Source organism: Oncorhynchus clarkii, chromosome 5 (genome assembly GCF_045791955.1).
Source record: "Oncorhynchus clarkii lewisi isolate Uvic-CL-2024 chromosome 5, UVic_Ocla_1.0, whole genome shotgun sequence".
Lineage (NCBI taxonomy): Eukaryota > Metazoa > Chordata > Actinopteri > Salmoniformes > Salmonidae > Oncorhynchus > Oncorhynchus clarkii.
The window spans coordinates 57667179-57687366 of NC_092151.1; the positions used below are offsets into that span (position 1 = coordinate 57667179).

The following is a 20188-nucleotide window of genomic DNA, read 5'->3' on the forward strand; positions in this document are numbered from 1 at the left end:
GAGGATAACGGCACTGAACTTTTTTCTAAAATGTTTTATAAGATTAGAGATCACATTGGCAGGGATCTTAGACCATTCCTCCATACAGTCTTAGCATCTTTTTTTCTATCTAGAACCTGAAAGGATTCTTCGGCTGTCTCCATAGAATAACCTTTTGAAGAACCCTTTTTGGTTGCAGGTAAAACCCTTTTGGTTAACGGTAGAACTATTTTGGATTCCACAGAGAGTTCTCTGGTGAAACCTAAAGGGTTCTACCTGGAACCAAAAATGGTTCTTCTTTTCAGATCCTTGATATCATTCAACTGCCCTCTTCAATTTATAACCACAGGTTTTCAATGGGAGACTGAGATGAGATGATTTTGTGGTAAATTAACCATTTCTTTCTGGATTTCGATGTGTGCTTGGGGATATTGCTGGAATATCCACTTACGGCCAAGTTTCAGCCTCCAGGTAGAGGCAACCAGGTTTTAATTGACCACAAAATCTGAGATGTCTGCCAGGCATGCAGAGATGTGTGCTGCCACCTGGTTGCCAGAAGAGGGAAGGAGAAAAGTAGTTGAGTGTCATCCGCATAGCAATTATAGGAGAGGGGGCCTCCCGAATGGCGCAGTGGTCTAAGGCAATGCATTGCAGTGCTAGCTGTGTCACTGGATAACCTGCCGCAAATCCAGGCTCTGTCGCAGCCGGCCGCGATGGGAGACCAATGGGGCAGCACACAATTGGCCCAGAGTCATCAGGGTTAGGGGAGGGTTTGGCCGGCAGGGATGTCCCATTGCAAACTAGCAACTCCTGTGACATGCTTACCCGGTCGCCAGGTGTACAGTGTTTCCTTCGACACATTGTTGCGGCTGGCTTCCGGGTTAAGCGGGCATTGTGTCAAGAAGCAGTGCGGCTTGGCTGGGTTGTGTTTCGGAGGATGCACAGCTCTAGACCTTCACATCTCCTGAGTCATTCTGGAGTTGCAGCGATGGATACCACAAAATTGGGGACAAAAAGGGGTAAAATAATTTTTAAAAAGCAACGATAGGAGAGACCATGTGAGGATATGACAGAGCCGAGTGACTTAGTATATAGATAAAAGAGGAGAGTGCCTAGAACCGAGCCCTGGGGAACACCAGTAGTGACAGCACGTGGTGCAGACACAGATCCTCTCCACGTCACCTGGTAGAAGCTGCCTGCCAGTTAGGATGCAATCCAAGAGTGCGCAGAGCCTGAGACATCCAGCGCTGAGAGGGTGGAAAGGAGGATCTGATGGTTCACAGTCTCAAAGGCAGAGGATAGATCTAGGAGGATGAGAACACTGGAGAGCTTTGGCAGAGCGGAGAGCCAGCCGTGAAAGTGGTGAGGCTAGCGGTGAGTGAAGTGAGGAATGTGAGATGGTCTGGAGGAGGGAGGAGGGGATGCTCATGGTGGGGACGGACAGCCCATCTCAGTATGGAGTGCAGTTCACTATGCATCTCATTATGGTAACTTTTTTCTTGTGACAGGTAGGCCTACATGCAGCACAGCCTATACTAAAGTCATATAAGGACCGTCTGTCTAATTTACACATCTCCATCTGGCTTTTGGAGGTCACCATATTGTTTTATTGTAATGATGAATTTTATTTTACTGCAGCTGTAGAGTTTTGAAACAGGCTATCACTCGAATATCGTTGTTTTAAATCAGAGCACGTGCGAGCAGTCTCTCTCTCTCCATCAATTTCAATTCAAATTGCATCCAAAATACATAATCCTACAGTGCCTTGCGAAAGTATTCGGCCCCCTTGAACTTTGCGACCTTTTGCCACATTTCAGGCTTCAAACATAAAGATATAAAACTGTATTTTTTTGTGAAGAATCAACAACAAGTGGGACACAATCATGAAGTGGAACGACATTTATTGGATATTTCAAACTTTTTTAACAATTCAAAAACTGAAAAATTGGGCGTGCAAAATTATTCAGCCCCCTTAAGTTAATACTTTGTAGCGCCACCTTTTGCTGCGATTACAGCTGTAAGTCGCTTGGGGTATGTCTCTATCAGTTTTGCACATCGAGAGACTGACATTTTTTCCCATTCCTCCTTGCAAAACAGCTCGAGCTCAGTGAGGTTGGATGGAGAGCATTTGTGAACAGCAGTTTTCAGTTCTTTCCACAGATTCTCGATTGGATTCAGGTCTGGACTTTGACTTGGCCATTCTAACACATGGATATGTTTATTTTTGAACCATTCCATTGTAGATTTTGCTTTATGTTTTGGATCATTGTCTTGTTGGAAGACAAATCTCCGTCCCAGTCTCAGGTCTTTTGCAGACTCCATCAGGTTTTCTTCCAGAATGGTCCTGTATTTGGCTCCATCCATCTTCCCATCAATTTTAACCATCTTCCCTGTCCCTGCTGAAGAAAAGCAGGCCCAAACCATGATGCTGCCACCACCATGTTTGACAGTGGGGATGGTGTGTTCAGTGTGATGAGCTGTGTTGCTTTTACGCCAAACATAACGTCTTGCATTGTTGCCAAAAAGTTAAATTTTTGGTTTCATCTGACCAGAGCACCTTCTTCCACATGTTTGGTGTGTCTCCCAGGTGGCTTGTGGCAAACTTTAAATGACACTTTTTATGGATATCTTTAAGAAATGGCTTTCTTCTTGCCACTCTTCCATAAAGGCCAGATTTGTGCAATATACGACTGATTGTTGTCCTATGGACAGAGTCTCCCACCTCAGCTGTAGATCTCTGCAGTTCATCCAGAGTGATCATGGGCCTCTTGGCTGCATCTCTGATCAGTCTTCTCCTTGTATGAGCTGAAAGTTTAGAGGGACGGCCAGGTCTTGGTAGATTTGCAGTGGTCTGATACTCCTTCCATTTCAATATTATCGCTTGCACAGTGCTCCTTGGGATGTTTAAAGCTCAGGAAATCTTTTTGTATCCAAATCCGACTTTAAACTTCTTCACAACAGTATCTCGGACCTGCCTGGTGTGTTCCTTGTTCTTCATGATGCTCTCTGCGCTTTTAACGGACCTCTGAGATCACAGTGCAGGTGCATTTATACGGAGACTTGATTACACACAGGTGGATTGTATTTATCATCATTAGTCATTTAGGTCAACATTGGATCATTCAGAGATCCTCACTGAACTTCTGGAGAGAGTTTGCTGCACTGAAAGTAAAGGGGCTGAATAATTTTGCACGCCCAATTTTTCAGTTTTTGATTTGTTAAAAAAGTTTGAAATGTCCAATAAATGTCGTTCCACTTCATGATTGTGTCCTACTTGTTGTTGATTCTTCACAAAAAAATACAGTTTTATATCTTTATGTTTGAAGCCTGAAATGTGGCAAAAGGTTGCAAAGTTCAAGGGGGCCGAATACTTTCGCGAGGCACTGTATATATGTCCAAGCCTACCTCTTTCATGTAATAAAATCAATGCAGTATTAGCCTTATGTTTAGCTAGTTAATGATAGCTTATGCATAATAAGCTTCTAACTTACACTACCATTCAGAAATTCCCTTGTTTTTGAAAGAAAAGCTCATTTTTTGTCCATTAAAATAACCTCAAATTGATCAGAAATACAGTGTAGACATTGTGTAGACATTGTTAATGTTGTAAATGACTATTGTAGCTGGAAACGGCAGGTTTTTAAAGGAATATCGACATAGGCGTACAGATGCCCATTATCAGCAACCATCACTCCTGTGTTCCAATGTCACGTTGTGTTAGCTAATCCAAGTTTATCATTTTATCATTTTAAAATGCTAATTGATCATTAGCAAACCTTTTGCAATTATGTTAGCACAGCTGAAAACTGTTGTGCTAATTAAAGAAGCAATAAAACTGGCCTTCTTTAGACTAGTTGAGTATCTGGAGCATCAGCATTTGTGGGTTCGATTACATGCTCAAAATGGCAAGAAAAAAATAATTTACTTCTGAAACTCGTCAGTGCTATCCCGTGTTTTACTGCTTAAAGAATAGTCTCTTGTTATATGCTCGTGTTTTTTCTAACCTGATACGAACTTGACTTTGTGGGACAGAAAGACACATGTATGGAAACTTGCAGAAAGGTGCACATTATAGTGTTTGTGAATGCAGTTAGATGGTTGAGCCCTTGGGCTAGCAACCTCGTGCTATGTTAAATCTGCACAGACAACTAATTGCTTTTTACACACTATCTGCTGACTAACACTCATACAACAAATATGTATTTTTCTATAAAAGTAGAGATCCGACTATGTTTGTTAAGCTTTCAACTCTTAAGCATTCTTGGTGATGGTTGATTGCTTCATTTTTGTAAATGTTGTAAAATTGTTGTTTGAAAGATTCTCCAGTCTCTCTCTTCCTATGGAATTGCTTCCAACTTTTTGGCAACAGTTTGAGGAAGGCCCTTTCCCATTTCAGCATGATAATGCCCCCGTGCACAAAGCGAGGTGCATACAGAAATGGTTTGACAAGATCAGTGTGGAAGAACATGGCTGGCCTGCACAGAGCCCTGACCTCAACCCCATCGAACACCCTTTAGATTATTTGGAAAGCCGGGCCTAATCGCCCAACATCGGTGCCCGACCTCACTAATACTCGTGGCTGAATGGAAGCAAGTCCCCACAGCAATGTTCCAACATCTAGTGGAAAGCCTTCCTGAAAGAGTGGAGGCTGTTATAGCAGCACATGCATATGACGTTGGAATGAGATGTTCGACAAGCATGTAGTGCATTTCTTATTATACTTGTGAGGACTGTTTGGGGACCAATAATTGATTCCCAATTATAGTCCTTTTTTCCCTACCCCTAACACTAAACTTGACTTAGAGTAACTGGGTTGTGAACTCTACTGTAGATGTTATTAGCTTCTACTTAGAAGTTCTACCATGCAGACCTGATGGCCATGGACTTCATGGGAGTGAAAGGAATTGTGTAATATCTGTCAAATCTGCTCCTGCTACGCCCTCTGGTGTTCATCTGGTGTCCTCTTGACCTGCAGTTACTCCCCATGTACACACTCTCTCTCTCTCTCCCTCTCCCCCCCTCTCTCTCTGTGTGATTGTGTGGTTGGAGACAGGTGTGCTGGAGTCAGAGCAGATCCCTACCAGCTGCAACTCGTTCCATAATCAAGACCTGTACAAATAGTCAGTCCTGCCACTTCCACTTTGCCAGATCGTAATCTCTGCTTAGTCAGTTCATGATTCTAGCCATTTATGATTATTCAAGATCCTGTTACGCTGATATGCCTGCCTGACACAGTTTATCCTCTCATTGCAGTTACCGCTCTGTCTCCTGTTCCACATCTCACCACCCAACTACCTTGCTCTGGATTTTACTCACAACCACTATCTTGGATTCCCCTCAGGACCTGTTTACCCTGTTCTATTCAGTTAACTCCAACCTCAGTCTCCACATCTGTTTTTTCTGCAACTTATCCGAGCTTCCCTGGATCTGCACTCCATATCTCCCTGTGTAACAAATATTTTGGCTCATTTATCCCTGTTTCCTTATCTGAGGCTCTTGGGTTCCCCTGTGTCACTCCGCTTAACAAATATCTGTACATTATTGGAACACCTGTAATTACAAAAGTACAATGATTCATGCTTTGCTTTAGCTTGAGATTAAGAATCAGTGGTAGACACTTTGTGTGCACGAAGAGCTCAATTGTACAAAAGCCATACAAATGCCTGTTTGAAACTTTCAGTTTCTGTTGATACTATGTTCCAGTCTTACTTCTGATAGCAAAAGGAGGAAGAAGGATTGGGAGACTAACTGCAAATAACAAACTGAACTCCACCTAGCAGAAACATCTTTGTGTTAGCAGCTATTAATTATGAGCTTATATGGTATTCATGTTAAGGGGCATCACCCTGGGCAGGGTGAACCTTAGTAGCATAGAGTTAAACAAGAACAAAATAAGCGAGTTTTAATAAGAGTTAAAGTTGAATCAACTCTGGAAATGTAACACTTGGTGAAGAGTTCATTTTACACTGTGTGGAGTGGGACCATGTTATCTGAGGCAGTGTTACATGTGTGTCATTCCACGAAATGAGTGCCTTTTGTGTCTCTTATTTTAAGTAGAAATTGTGCACCAATATTGAATTTTAAAAGACTTATATTCAATGAAGTGTCCTTTAATATAAACCACATGGGAAATTAAATAAATCCCTCTGTGACTTCCAGGAAGATTTTAACCCACTTAACCCCAACATTTCTCCAAGTTGTCCCCATCATTGTAAAGTTATTTTGTTCCTTTGACAAAGCCATTTCTGAAGATTATTATTGTTCAAGATAGCATGCCCAGGTCGCCGCAGGTCTGTGGAGATCTTCACAATTGCTGTAATAACTTGAGCAGAATCTCGAACGGCATTGATCTCTTGCACCATGTACTTTCAATGTAATCTCAATTGCAATCCAGGACATTTGGTGATGCTATTAGATGAAGCAGAGGTACAACACATTCATCTCGTGAATAAATAAATAAAATATCTGACATTGCATTCCAATTTGAACTTTGCTTTGCTTTTAAATGGTTGAAAGTGCAGTGATAGACATTTGGGTGAGATCTAAACCAAAAATCAGTCATTTAAATAAATTTGTTAGGCCCAAAACTATAGATTTCATATGACTGAGAACTGATATTTGCATCTGTTGGTCACAGATACCTTAAAAAAAGGTAAAGGCCTGGATCCGAATATCAGTCAGTTTCTGGTGTGACCACTTGCCTCATGCAGCGCGACACATCTCCTTCACATAGAGTTGATCAGGCTGCTGATTGTGGCTGTGCGAAGTTGCTGGATATTGGCAGAAAATGGAACATGCTGTCGTACACGTTGATCCAGAGTATCTCAAACATGCTCAATGGGTGACATGTCTGGTGAGTATGCAGGCCATGGAAGGACTGGGGCATTTTCAGCTTCCAGGAATTGTGTACAGATCCTTGCGCCATGGGGCAGTGCATTATGATGCTGAAACATGAGGTAATGGCGGTGGATGAATGGCACGACAATGGGCCTCAGGATCTCATCACGGTACCTCTGTGCATTCAAATTGTCATCGATAAAATACAATTGTGTTTGTTGTCCATAGCTTATGCCTGCCCATACCATAAACCCACTGCCACCATGGGACACTGTTCACAACGTTGGTATCAGCAAACTGCTCACTCACACGATGCCATACATGTGGTCTGCGGTTGTGAGGCTGGTTGAATGTACTGCCAAATGCTCTAAAACAATGAGGGAGGCGGCTTTTGGTAGAGAAATTAACATTACATTCTCTGGCAACAGCTCTGGTGGACATTCCTACAGTCAGCATGCCAATTGCATGCTCCCGCAAAACTTGAGGGATAAAACTGCACATTTTAGAGTGGCCTTTTATTGTCCCCAGTAGAAGGTGCACCTGTGTAATGATCTGTGTAATGATCCTGCTGTTTAATCAGCTTCTTGATATGCCACACCTGTCAGGTGGATGGATTATCTTGGCCAAAGAGAAATGCTCATTAACAGGAATGTTAACAAATTTGTTTCCAAAATTTGAGAGAAAGAAGCTTTTTGTGCGTACGGAAAATTTCTGGGATCTTTTATTTCAGCTCATGAAACCAACACTTTACATGTTCCATTTTATTTTTGTTCAGTGGACATTGTTGAAAGTATAGAGATAACACATCTCTTTGAGTGGTTGAATATACTGTAGGTTGTAATGTCATTGATCAACGTCTCAACCAAACATTACCCAGTTATCCACGTTGAAATGACGTGGTGTGCGCAGTGGAATTTGCACATAGAAATCTAACGGGATGCACCTTTAATGTGGAATAGGTACAAAGAGAGGTATAAAGTGACTAAGCAATGTTAAAGAAATGTTGTCATTTCATAGAAAATGGAAATCCAATTTGAGGATGTAAGAGATGAGAAATTTCTCAGAATTGCCCACGCCTTCAGCTGATTGCCTGAAAAGTCCTACCAAAGTGTCTTCATTCAGATTGGCCGAGCAAACCGTTGCAAAGCCAGTTTTCAAAACCTCGGTGATGAGTGATGCTTTTAATATGAAAGAGTCCATCAAAGCCTAAGCTGCATGGCAGGGGTTAGCTTGAGAGTGATGTGAAAATAGATTATGCTTCTGAACGTAGGAAAGGTAAAGTAGGTCATTTTGTGTCACTGCAGAAGATTGCAGTGGCCAACATCCTCTCTGAAACATTAAGTCAAGGTTTCTTTTTTAACCTGCCAACAGTCAGCACGCTTCCCTCCCCAACATTGTGGTTTGTGGTGTAGAGACAACATGTTCTGCCCTTTTATCTGAGAAAGAACAAGAGCATGCAGACATTTTTCGCCCCCAACAGTGTCATTTACGAGAAGCGTAACTGAAACAAATTTGAGGAGCTGTCGACGGCTGCATGGAACTGTGTTAACAGTCTAGCAAACCCAAGTCTCTTTGGTCAAACGCAGGCTGATCAACCCTGGATTGTCATCTGTTTGGAGACTTTACACACTAACTCCGTCAAGGGGTTGTCGAGGTGATGGAGACAAAGGAACACTGGTTCTTGCAAGGATTTCTGCTTCTTGCTATGGTAATAGCTCAAGGTATGAATCTTTTTCTCTACTCAGTTAGTCTCAGGGGCTTTCAAGTGGCTCTTGGCCCAGCGTCAATTCTGTTCAGCTTATCTCCGTAGTGATACAATTATCATACTACCAAAACCATAAAAGACAAATAAGAAGCATTTACTGTGATTGAAGTTTGACATGAGGCTGACGATTATGGTTAGCTTATCAGGGCAGCATGGTTTTCACAAACAAGAGTTGCTACTGTAAATGAACTGTGCAGAAATACAGATGAAAGATATGCATATTATTTATTGCACACTGATAGTTACAATTAGTAGTATTTCAATCAAACTTTTGTAATACCCATTTGTAATTTGGGGATAATTTTGCAAAGTAACATCTAATATAATAATTTATAGAATATATTCTATTCATAATATCTATTAAATTAACTTGACCCTCTCTGGTGAAAGCAAAGAAGTTGTACAGTGGGGTCTGAAATGATTATACTCCAAAATGACACAATACATTATTTACCATTCATTTCTATTGGGCACAAAATAATCTGAAACACAACCAAAACAAACTGTACATGCAGCCAACCAGTTTGTAGAGTCACAAGCTTGATTTAGTCATTGCGTGCTAGGAATATGGTACCAAATACTAAACTTTTGACTACTTTATTATACAAATCTATTAGGGGTGTCAATTGTTTTGTTTTTTCAACAATAATTACTTGTTAAACAAAATGTATTTCTCTGAACAATTGTATTAGTATGAAATAATACAATTTCCCAAATGTTTTGCATACAAAAATATACCTCAGTATTTTCGGAATTTATTTTACACAGACATTATTGCTCATCTTTAACAAAGGTGTCAATAATTTCAGACCCCATGTATACATACTAATGAACAGGACAGCAACTCACTGAATTTTTTCAATATTTTTTTTTACATTTAAACACTTTAAATTTCCTTTATAAAGGGGCAACTATTAAATGTCCTTCTAGTCCTCTGTGCTACAAGAAAACTGAAAGTGCCACCATCTATACATGTGAATGGGAGACATCTGAATCTATGAAGAATGCAACTTATGAGCTTTTTTACAGGTAAGTTAACTAGCTATGCATGCTTGGGAACCTTCCATAAGTTACACAGACAGAGAAGTTGTATTATGACACTGTAAAACCGGCAGGTGCTGGGTGTGTAGTGGCTAAACAATGCATGAGCAAATGAAGAACTCCTCATTTAAGAGCTACCTGTATATACATTGTAACAATTTTATTATAGCAGACAAAAAGAAAATAGTGTTGTGATATGTGAGCGTGTGCACGCTACGGTTACCGGCAGATGAAGCAAGACGGAGGGTTTGACAGTAGGAAGACAGTATTGCCTTGTGCTTGAGAATGAACTATCAACCTTAGTAGATCCCCAGGTAATAAAACATCATGCAAATATCTGTTCAGTGTGCGAACCAAATGTTGCTCTCATCCTTAATGTTTTCAGCCGCTCCAATTCCGCTGCAAGTAGAACATCGTTGGGCAGTAGTAGGAAGAGCTATATCTGTGTGCAAGACAATACAGTGCTCAACAAAGTGTTGGTGGATATATGGGTGGTCGCTTACATGGGCAACGGGAGCTGCCAGTCACTCAATACCACTGTTACACTTTCTGAAAGAGGTAAATCATTTTTTTTATTTTTGAACTGTTATTCGGTGTAAAGTGCAGGCTAAGAATCCACTAAGTACTTTACACAACTGACCGCGGTACGATTTGAATCGCAAGATTCCTATTGTAATCTTTGTTTTTTTGTGTGTAACGTGATTTGCTTTCTCCCTACAGTTAAGTATGAAGCTCCCCAACGTATGTCTATGGCAAGATCCTCGAGCAATCTTACCCTCAGCTGGGATAACAAGAAAGGTAGTTAAGGTGCTCAGGGCCTTGCACAGTCCTTTGGGAGGGCAGGTGCTCAACAGTTTTCTTCCAAGATTCAAGAGGTTATGAGAGATTAGCTTGTTTTATGTGTTACAAGTAACAAGACTTACGTTGAATTTTGGGGGGGGGGTTTGTAAACACAACCAATATGAAAAAGCAATTTCTCATGTGTGCACGTGCCTGAAGATGCTGTCATAGAGGTCAAGTTCAGAAGACTAGAGGAAACCTCAGGGACATGGGTGAGACCTCTTCTTTTCCTTGCAACAATGCTCTCATTCATTCTTTTCTGATGAGTTTAGTATTTTTGCCTCAATTAATTTGACCTTGTCTCTGTTGGTCTAGAAGACATTTAAGAAAGAAGTCAAACAAGGTGAGCTCCTTTCAGTTTCATTTTAAGATCTTTTGAAATATAAGCAGCCACATTATTGTACTGTTTATTTCATTATTTTACTGCAGTGTGGGTCTCATTACAATTGAGTATTTGAAAAGTGCAAAGCTATCACTACTAGAGTGAGACTTGCAGTAAACCTGTGTTTGTCTGTACATGTTACGGTGAGTGAATGAGGACCCAAAAGCGAACTAACTTAAACAGAGCTTCTTTAATAACCAAACATAGGTAGGCTCAGATAGACCGGCAGATTCCGACAGGACAGGACAAGGTTACAGCAAACATGACGATAGTCTGGCTCAGGCATGAAACACAACAAACAAGAATCCGACAAGGACAGGAACAGAAACAGAGAGAGATATAGGGACCTAATCAGAGGGAAAAAGGGAACAGGTGGGAAACGGGGTGAATGGGTAGTCAGAGGAGACAAGGAACAGCTGGGGGAAAGCGGGGGAGAAAAGGTAACCTAACAACGACCAGCAGAGGGAGACAGGGTGAAGGGAAAGGACAGAGACAAGACACAACATGGCAGTACATGACAGTACCCCCCCACTCACCGAGCGCCTCCTGGCGCACTCGAGGAGGAAACCTGGCGGCAACGGAGGAAATCCTCGATCAGCGCACGGTCCAGCACGTCCCGAGAGGGAACCCAACTCCTCTCCTCAGGACCGTACCCCTCCCAATCTACGAGGTACTGGTGACCACGGCCCCGAGGACGCATGTCCAAAATTCTACGGACCCTGTAGATGGGTGCGCCCTCGACAAGGATGGGGGGGGGGGGGGAAGACGAGCGGGGGCGCGAAGGACGGGCTTGATGCAGGAGACATGGAAGACCGGGTGGACGCGACGAAGGTATCGCGGAAGAAGAAGTCGAACTGCGACAGGATTAATGACCCGAGAAATACGGAACGGACCAATGAACCGCGGGGTCAACTTGCGAGAAGCCGTCTTAAGGGGAAGGTTCTGAGTGGAGAGCCAAACTCTCTGACCGCGACAATATCTAGGACTCTTAGTTCTACGCTTATTAGCAGCCCTCACAGTCTGCGTCCTATAACGGCAAAGTGCAGACCTGACCCTCTTCCAGGTGCGCTCGCAACGTTGGACAAAAGCCTGAGCGGAGGGGACGCTGGACTCGGCGAACTGAGATGAGAACAGCGGAGGCTGGTACCCGAGGCTACTCTGAAAAGGAGATAGCCCGGTCGCAGACGAAGGAAGCGAGTTGTGGGCGTATTCTGCCCAGGGGAGCTGTTCTGACCAAGACGCAGGGTTACGAAAAGAAAGACTGCGTAAGATGCGACCAATAGTCTGATTGGCCCGTTCTGCTTGACCGTTAGACTGGGGGTGAAAGCCGGAAGAGAGACTGACGGAAGCCCCAATCAAACGGCAAAACTCCCTCCAAAATTGAGACGTGAATTGCGGACCTCTGTCCGAAACGACGTCTGACGGAAGGCCATGAATTCTGAAAACATTCTCGATGATGATTTGTGCCGTCTCTTTAGCAGAAGGAAGCTTAGCAAGGGGAATGAAATGAGCCGCCTTAGAGAACCTATCGACAACCGTAAGAATAACAGTCTTCCCCGCTGACGAAGGCAGTCCGGTGACAAAATCTAAGGCGATGTGAGACCACGGTCGAGAGGGAATAGGAAGCGGCCTGAGACGGCCGGCAGGAGGAGAGTTACCGGACTTAGTCTGCGCGCAGACCGAACAAGCAGCCACGAAACGACGCGTGTCATGCTCCCGGGTGGGCCACCAAAAACGCTGGCGAATGGAAGCAAGCGTACCCCGAACGCCAGGGTGGCCAGCTAACTTGGCAGAGTGAGCCCACTGAAGAACGGCCAGACGAGTAGGAACGGGAACGAAAAGAAGGTTCCTAGGACAAGCGCGCGGCGACGGAGTGTGAGTGAGCGCTTGTTTTACCTGCCTCTCAATTCCCCAGACAGTCAACCCGACAACACGCCCCTCAGGGAGAATCCCCTCGGGGTCAGTGGAGGCTACTGAAGAACTGAAGAGACGAGACAAAGCATCAGGCTTGGTGTTCTTAGAGCCCGGACGATAAGAAATCACGAACTCGAAACGAGCGAAAAACAGCGCCCAACGCGCCTGACGCGCATTAAGTCGTTTGGCAGAACGGATGTACTCAAGGTTCCTATGGTCAGTCCAAACGACAAAAGGAACGGTCGCCCCCTCCAACCACTGTCGCCATTCGCCTAGGGCTAACCGGATGGCGAGCAGTTCGCGGTTACCCACATCATAGTTACGTTCCGACGGCGACAGGCGATGAGAAAAATACGCGCATGGGTGGACCTTGTCGTCAGAGAGGGAGCGCTGAGAAAGGATGGCTCCCACGCCCACCTCTGACGCGTCAACCTCGACAACGAACTGTCTAGAGACGTCAGGTGTAACAAGGATAGGAGCGGATGTAAAACGATTCTTGAGGAGATCAAAAGCTCCCTGGGCGGAAACGGACCACTTAAAGCACGTCTTGACAGAAGTAAGGGCTGTGAGAGGAGCTGCCACCTGACCGAAATTACGGATGAAACGACGATAGAAGTTCGCGAAGCCGAGAAAGCGCTGCAGCTCGACGCGTGACTTAGGGACGGGCCAATCAATGACAGCTTGGACCTTAGCGGGATCCATCTTAATGCCTTCAGCGGAAATAACAGAACCGAGAAATGTGACGGAGGAGGCATGAAAAGTGCACTTCTCAGCCTTCACAAAAAGACAATTCTCTAAAAGGCGCTGGAGGACACGTCGAACGTGCTGAACATGAATCTGGAGTGACGGTGAAAAAATCAGGATATCGTCAAGGTAAACGAAAACAAAGATGTTCAGCATGTCTCTCAGGACATCATTGACTAATGCCTGAAAGACAGCTGGAGCGTTAGCGAGGCCGAAAGGAAGAACCCGGTATTCAAAGTGCCCTAACGGAGTGTTAAACGCCGTCTTCCACTCGTCCCCCTCCCTGATGCGCACGAGATGGTAAGCGTTACGAAGGTCCAACTTAGTGAAAAACCTGGCTCCCTGCAGGATCTCGAAGGCTGAAGACATAAGAGGAAGCGGATAACGATTCTTCACTGTTATGTCATTCAGCCCTCGATAATCTATGCAGGGGCGCAGAGACCCGTCCTTCTTCTTGACAAAAAAAAACCCTGCTCCGGCGGGAGAGGAGGAGGGGACTATGGTACCGGCGTCAAGAGCTACAGACAAATAATCTTCGAGAGCCTTACGTTCGGGAGCCGACAGAGAGTATAGTCTACCCCGGGGGGGGGTGGTTCCCGGAAGGAGATCAATACTACAATCATACGACCGGTGTGGAGGAAGAGAGGTGGCCCTGGACCGACTGAACACCGTGCGCAGATCGTGATATTCCTCCGGCACCCCTGTCAAATCACCAGGCTCCTCCTGTGAAGAAGAGACAGAGGAAACAGGAGGGATAGCAGACATTAAACATTTCACATGACAAGAGACGTTCCAGGAGAGGATAGAATTACTAGACCAATTAATGGAAGGATTATGACAAACTAGCCAGGGATGGCCCAAAACAACAGGTGTAAAAGGTGAACGAAAAATTAAAAAAGAAATGGTTTCACTATGATTACCAGAAACAGTGAGGGTTAAAGGTAGCGTCTCACGCTGAATCCTGGGGAGAGGACTACCATCCAGGGCGAACAAGGCCGTGGGCTCCTTTAACTGTCTGAGAGGAATGTCATGTTCCCGAGCCCAGGTCTCGTCCATAAAACAGCCCTCCGCCCCAGAGTCTATTAAGGCACTGCAGGAAGCTGACGAACCGGTCCAGCGTAGATGGACCGACAAGGTAGTGCAGGATCTTGAAGGAGAGACAGGAGTAGTAGCGCTCACCAGTAGCCCTCCGCTTACTGACGAGCTCTGGCCTTTTACTGGACATGAAGTGACAAAATGACCAGCGGAACCGCAATAGAGACAGAGGCGGTTGGTGATTCTCCGTTCCCTCTCCTTAGTCGAGATGTGGATACCTCCCAGCTGCATGGGCTCAGCACCCGAGCCGGCAGAGGAAGATGGTAGTGATGCGGAGAGGGAGGCGACGGAGAGCGCGAGCTCCTTTCCACGAGCTCGGTGACGAAGATCAACCCGTCGCTCAATGCGAATAGCGAGTTCAATCAAGGAATCCACGCTGGAAGGAACCTCCCGGGAGAGAATCTCATCCTTTACCTCTGCGCGGAAACCCTCCAGAAGACGAGCGAGCAAGGCCGGCTCGTTCCAGCCACTGGAGACAGCAAGAGTGCGAAACTCAATAGAGTAGTCTGTTATGGATCGATTGCCTTGACATAGGGAAGACAGGGCCCTGGAAGCCTCCTCCCCAAAAACAGATCGATCAAAAACCCGTATCATCTCCTCCTTAAAGTCCTGATACTGGTTAGTACACTCAGCCCTTGCCTCCCAGATTGCCGTGCCCCACTCACGAGCCCGTCCAATAAGGAGAGATATGACGTAGGCGACACGAGCAGTGCTCCTGGAGTAAGTGTTGGGCTGGAGAGAAAACACAATATCACACTGGGTGAGGAACGAGCGGCATTCAGTGGGCTCCCCAGAGTAACACGGCGGGTTATTGATTCTGGGCTCCGGAGATTCGAAAGCCCTGGAAGTGGCCGGTGGATCGAGGCGGAGATGGTGAACCTGTTCTGTGAGGTTGGAGACTTGGGTGGCCAGGGTCTCAACGGCATGTCGAGCAGCAGACACTTCCTGCTCGTGTCTGCCTAGCATCGCTCCCTGGATCCCGACGGCTGAGTGGAGAGGATCCGAAGTCGCTGGGTCCATTCTTGGTCGGATTCTTCTGTTACGGTGAGTGAATGAGGACCCAAAAGCGAACTAACTTAAACAGAGCTTCTTTAATAACCAAACATAGGTAGGCTCAGATAGACCGGCAGATTCCGACAGGACAGGACAAGGTTACAGCAAACATGACGATAGTCTGGCTCAGGCATGAAACACAACAAACAAGAATCCGACAAGGACAGGAACAGAAACAGAGAGAGATATAGGGACCTAATCAGAGGGAAAAAGGGAACAGGTGGGAAACGGGGTGAATGGGTAGTCAGAGGAGACAAGGAACAGCTGGGGGAAAGCGGGGGAGAAAAGGTAACCTAACAACGACCAGCAGAGGGAGACAGGGTGAAGGGAAAGGACAGAGACAAGACACAACATGGCAGTACATGACAGTACAGCCATGGTCACTCTGGAGAATTTCCAGAACGAATCTGTGTACCAACTACAGGTCAGACAAATGTCCAAGCATGTCAAACATCCCCTGTGGAGCGACTGGACTCCAATCCTGGACGTTCCCACTGGTGAGCAATGGATATTTAAATAGTCTGTGCCTACAGTGAAACTCACCAGGGTTGATGGCAATTCTATTCAAAATCAGTCAATTCTGTTCACATGATGATTGGAAACAGTGGCAAGTTTTTAAATTCATGAATTGAATTTCAATCTTCTGTTTTGTCAGAATTTTTTATTGACTCTATGTCCTGAGATGAAGACATGTTCCTGGCTTTGCCCTTCTAGAATTGCAGAGGATGTACCATTTCTGGTTATAACTGTCATTTTGCTGCAGAAATCCCAAATCCCCCAGAAGTTAACTGGACAGTAGAGGATTTTAACAATGGTACTCGACTACTCAAGCTGACTTGGGGTGTAAGTTACAAAGTGCTACAAAACATTGAAAATTAAGTAACATTCTAGACTCTGCTGGTTACAATTAGGCTCAAATTGTGTTTCAAAGAGTTGCATCACTTACATCTATTTGTGTACCCCTGTGTCTTCCAGACACCACCTTATCCAGTCTCTATGCAGGTGAATTACAACCTCTCTCTCCATATTTGGCCATGCCTACTAAAGCGAAAGAACTTCACCATTGTCACTACCACTGAGTTCAGTGTTTATGTGACTTACTCTGCTGTCAGTGGTGACATTATTGCCTTTAATAAAGTGGGAAAGTCATCCCCGACACATATCCTTGTCCCAGCAAAACATCTTACATTTCCCTGCAAGTGTAAGTATATATGTGTGGGTGTGTGTGTGTGTGTGTGTGTGTGTGTGTGTGTGTGTGTGTGTGTGTGTCTGCGCTTATGATTCATTTACCTCTACACAATGATGTTCATTCCTGAAATCAAAATGTTGTCATTTAATTTCCAATTAGCTTGGCCTAATGACAGACTCATCCCACTCAAGTATGCACATGGCTTTATGAAATCCTGCCTGGAGTGGTACAAGTCAACAGACGGAGAAACGCGACCAGAAAAAGTGAATAGATCAAAACTAAATGGAACCGTGAAGAAAAAACTAAAACACGTCAGAGAAAGTAAGGGGGGGATTTCACCCCAAAACATTTTGTGGGGAAGAATAGGAAATGTCTCTATTTGTTTTACTGTGCTTTACCAAAGTGTGATATATCAAGATATACAGGTGGTATGTCTCGCAAACTGAGATAATAAACACGTCTGGTTTTGTTCCAGAGATGGACGACTATGTACGGTACTATTACCTCGTTCACAAACAAACTGATGGAAAGCCACAATCAACAGAGACGTGTCTCATGTATAAAAAGGAGGGTGGTAAGCTAAGCTCATTTAAAAAAAATCTGACTGTCACAGCAATGCTTGTATGCAGTTCTTTCCTACATAACAATGTATACATCATCTAACACGGATGTCTTGTTTTCAGCACCCAGTAAGGCACCTGATCATTTCACTGCTCCTATTCTTAATGTTACAACCAATTCTGCAATGCTGTATTGGAAACCTATTCCTGTGCCAGACCAGCGAGGTTTCCTTACACACTATGAAGTCTGCTACACAAGGAGAAGCCCAAAAAATGAGTCACAAATTGAATCTGGTAAAGTCCTCCTCCAAACGTAATGAGTCGATGCCCTGTGATAAACGTGTCATTTATGTAATTGTGTAATTAATGTATATAGATGAATACCACATTTTTGTCTCTTATCAGAGTGTCTCAAGAGCTTTGCATCAAAAACAGAGTATCTTGTTCAAAACCTGACACCTGGGTCCATCTACAACATCCATCTCGCTGGAGCAACAGCTGCAGGTTCAGGACCAACGACGACTATCCAAATCATGACAAAGCCTCTACCCCAGTCCGTTATTGGTAGGAATTAGGAATGTATTATTGTTATGGCACAGACTAGACCAGAGAATCAGCAAAAATGTTAAACAATTTTGAAATTACGAGAGTCCACATTCATGGTATAATTGACTTGATCACTTGTGATTTTCAATTTTCAAATGAGTGATATGTGGATGTTGCCTGCATTGTTTCCCCCTACAGACTCAAGATGCTTATCGAACTCAACATCAAATTAAATAATTATCTCCTTTATCTTTTCCAATAAGGTTGGATCATAGCTGGCATAATTGTTTTAATTGCAATATTAATAACAGTATGCTTGTTCATCATCCAGAGGTAAGATGAAAATATATACTTTTTAATAACATCCGATCTTCAGGATTAGCAAGAAAGCCTAGTCTTTCAGGGATGATTATTGTTCATTTTTCAATTACTTCAAAAACATTTCACACATCATTCTAAACAGCATCTATAACTTTTGTTCTAATTCTAAGATATAAAAAAAAGATCTTCCCACCAATACCACGTCCTGTGGTCGTAGAGTCGGCGAATTATCGAGCGAGGAATCAGGTAAGATCCTTTTAACAATTGACATATTTAGGATTGTGTTCAGACTTTACTGTGCAGAACTCTGCATTTTCCCTAAATGTCCTGCTTTGTAAGTCAGAATGCACCGCAGCAACATGATTGAATTGAAACAGAATTGAAAGTAGACATCATGTGACATGCTTTGATCTTTTACACTAAATCACAAATTATAAAGTACCATAGCCATGATTGAGCCCTGTCAGGCTGCCATCATAAAAGGTAGGGTTAGTTATTGTGTCTACAGAGGTGCTCAGGTCTATATGAATACACTGGTGGGAGGAAAGCACCTGCTGAGCAAGGAAAGCACAAACATGGTGAGAAGAATCTTCCCTTGACACTCAGAAGCCACAAACCTTCCATACATTCCACAAACAATAATGCACCCCAAACTTATTAAACAGCTGGTTTATCAACTTAACTTTTTACAAAACATGTGAAACTGATGCGTTATAGGTGCAAAGCATAAATATCTGGTGCACGACTTTATGTGTGTGCTTAACTTGAACATTTGTCCAAGTCATGTGTTGATGCTGACATCACTGAGACATTGGCATGATTTGATCCTGAATGGGTATCCCTTTGTCTCAACAGAGTATGCATGAGGAGGAGGTGCATGAGCTGCAGCTATATGACAACTGCAGCCAAGACCCCAACCCTGAGGAAGCCACTGTCCTGGAGGTGTCTGAGACATACGAGTGTGAAGACACGGACGAGAAGTGCCTGGGAGACTCCAGCACCCCAGTCAGTGACCTGCTAAGCCCTGATTACAAGGCCCAGGTGCTACGTCTAGAAACCCCTGATTCAAGCCAAGGAGAGATTGACTGTTTGGTCACCATGTTGATGTACAGGAACGGTCTGGTCTTTGATATGAAAGCATACTCCACCGAGGATGTCGGGATCCCACTTTAGACATCACTGCTGTAGCACTCGCTCGAAGCCTGTAATTATAATATATGACCCCCTTATTATGGTGTATTGTCACTTTCTATTGGTCCTGACTAAATAACAGCCATCTTGAGTCAGTTGAGAGAATGGACATGTTATAAGCCTTATAATAATGCATTATAAAGGCTTATTCTTGTTTCTAATAAGTTATAAAGCGTATCTGCATCCTTTAAGTAAAGTGTTAGGCAACACTGCCAGAGTGGTGACAGTGGCCTGGCTGGGCCATTTGGCACTTTGTCTGTTCAAATATTCAGGCTAGTTCATTAACAGATAATTATTATATTATTGTGGACATTAAAATATGTTTAAACACTGTAGATATAATACTGAAAAAGTTTGCATTGATGTATTTCTTTAAAATATTTGATTCAACTTATTTTCTTGACAATAAGCAAAAACATAGGCAAAAACAGACAACTTCATTTACATACATTGCCACAAACATTAGTGGCATCACACTTGCTCAGACCCACATGTTCCCACACAAACAAAGAGGTGTAATGGGTTGGCACTCAAAAAGATGTCGCATAAAGCTTACAGTACTTCATTATTCAATGTTTTTCATTATTTTCACTGCATCAGACGTTTCGGCTTTAGTGCTTTCTAATGCTCTGCCCCATGTGACGTCAAATTGTGTTATGTTGTTTCTGTCTGTAGACAGATGTTTTTCCCATATTTAAAGCGTTTGATGACCCCCCCACATTCTAAAATTG

General features: G+C 43.8%; 1 protein-coding gene across 3 annotated transcripts; it reads left to right on the top strand.

Moving 5' to 3' along the window:
- Nucleotides 1-8339: 8339 nt before the first annotated feature.
- On the top strand, nucleotides 8340-19790 carry LOC139409070 (interleukin 12 receptor subunit beta 1). 3 transcript variants are annotated; one of them, XM_071153748.1, is made up of 16 exons: nucleotides 8365-8537; nucleotides 9487-9610; nucleotides 10008-10180; nucleotides 10343-10420; nucleotides 10622-10674; nucleotides 10778-10805; nucleotides 16025-16147; nucleotides 16414-16493; nucleotides 16626-16851; nucleotides 16999-17160; nucleotides 17315-17413; nucleotides 17523-17693; nucleotides 17805-17963; nucleotides 18209-18278; nucleotides 18437-18512; nucleotides 19122-19492. In XM_071153748.1, exons 1-16 carry the CDS (start codon nucleotides 8474-8476, stop codon nucleotides 19437-19439), a joined length of 2004 nt encoding a protein of 667 aa, XP_071009849.1. In that variant the 5' UTR covers nucleotides 8365-8473; the 3' UTR covers nucleotides 19440-19492. The 3 variants fall into 3 exon arrangements, with proteins under 3 accessions (XP_071009851.1, XP_071009849.1, XP_071009850.1); XM_071153750.1 differs by lacking the exon at nucleotides 16025-16147 and having other exon boundaries at nucleotides 8340-8537; nucleotides 10781-10805; nucleotides 19122-19790; XM_071153749.1 differs by lacking the exon at nucleotides 16025-16147.
- The last annotated feature ends 398 nt before the right edge of the window (nucleotides 19791-20188 follow it).

Coding starts and splice junctions, on each gene's coding strand:
- LOC139409070 (XM_071153748.1), top strand. CDS start 8,474: ATGGAGACAAAGGAACACTGGTTCTTGCAAGGATTTCTGCTTCTTGCT. Junction 16,494..16,625: donor TACTCAAGCTGACTTGGGGT/GTAAGTTACAAA, acceptor TGTGTCTTCCAG/ACACCACCTTATCCAGTCTC. Junction 17,964..18,208: donor TCTACCCCAGTCCGTTATTG/GTAGGAATTAGG, acceptor TTTTCCAATAAG/GTTGGATCATAGCTGGCATA.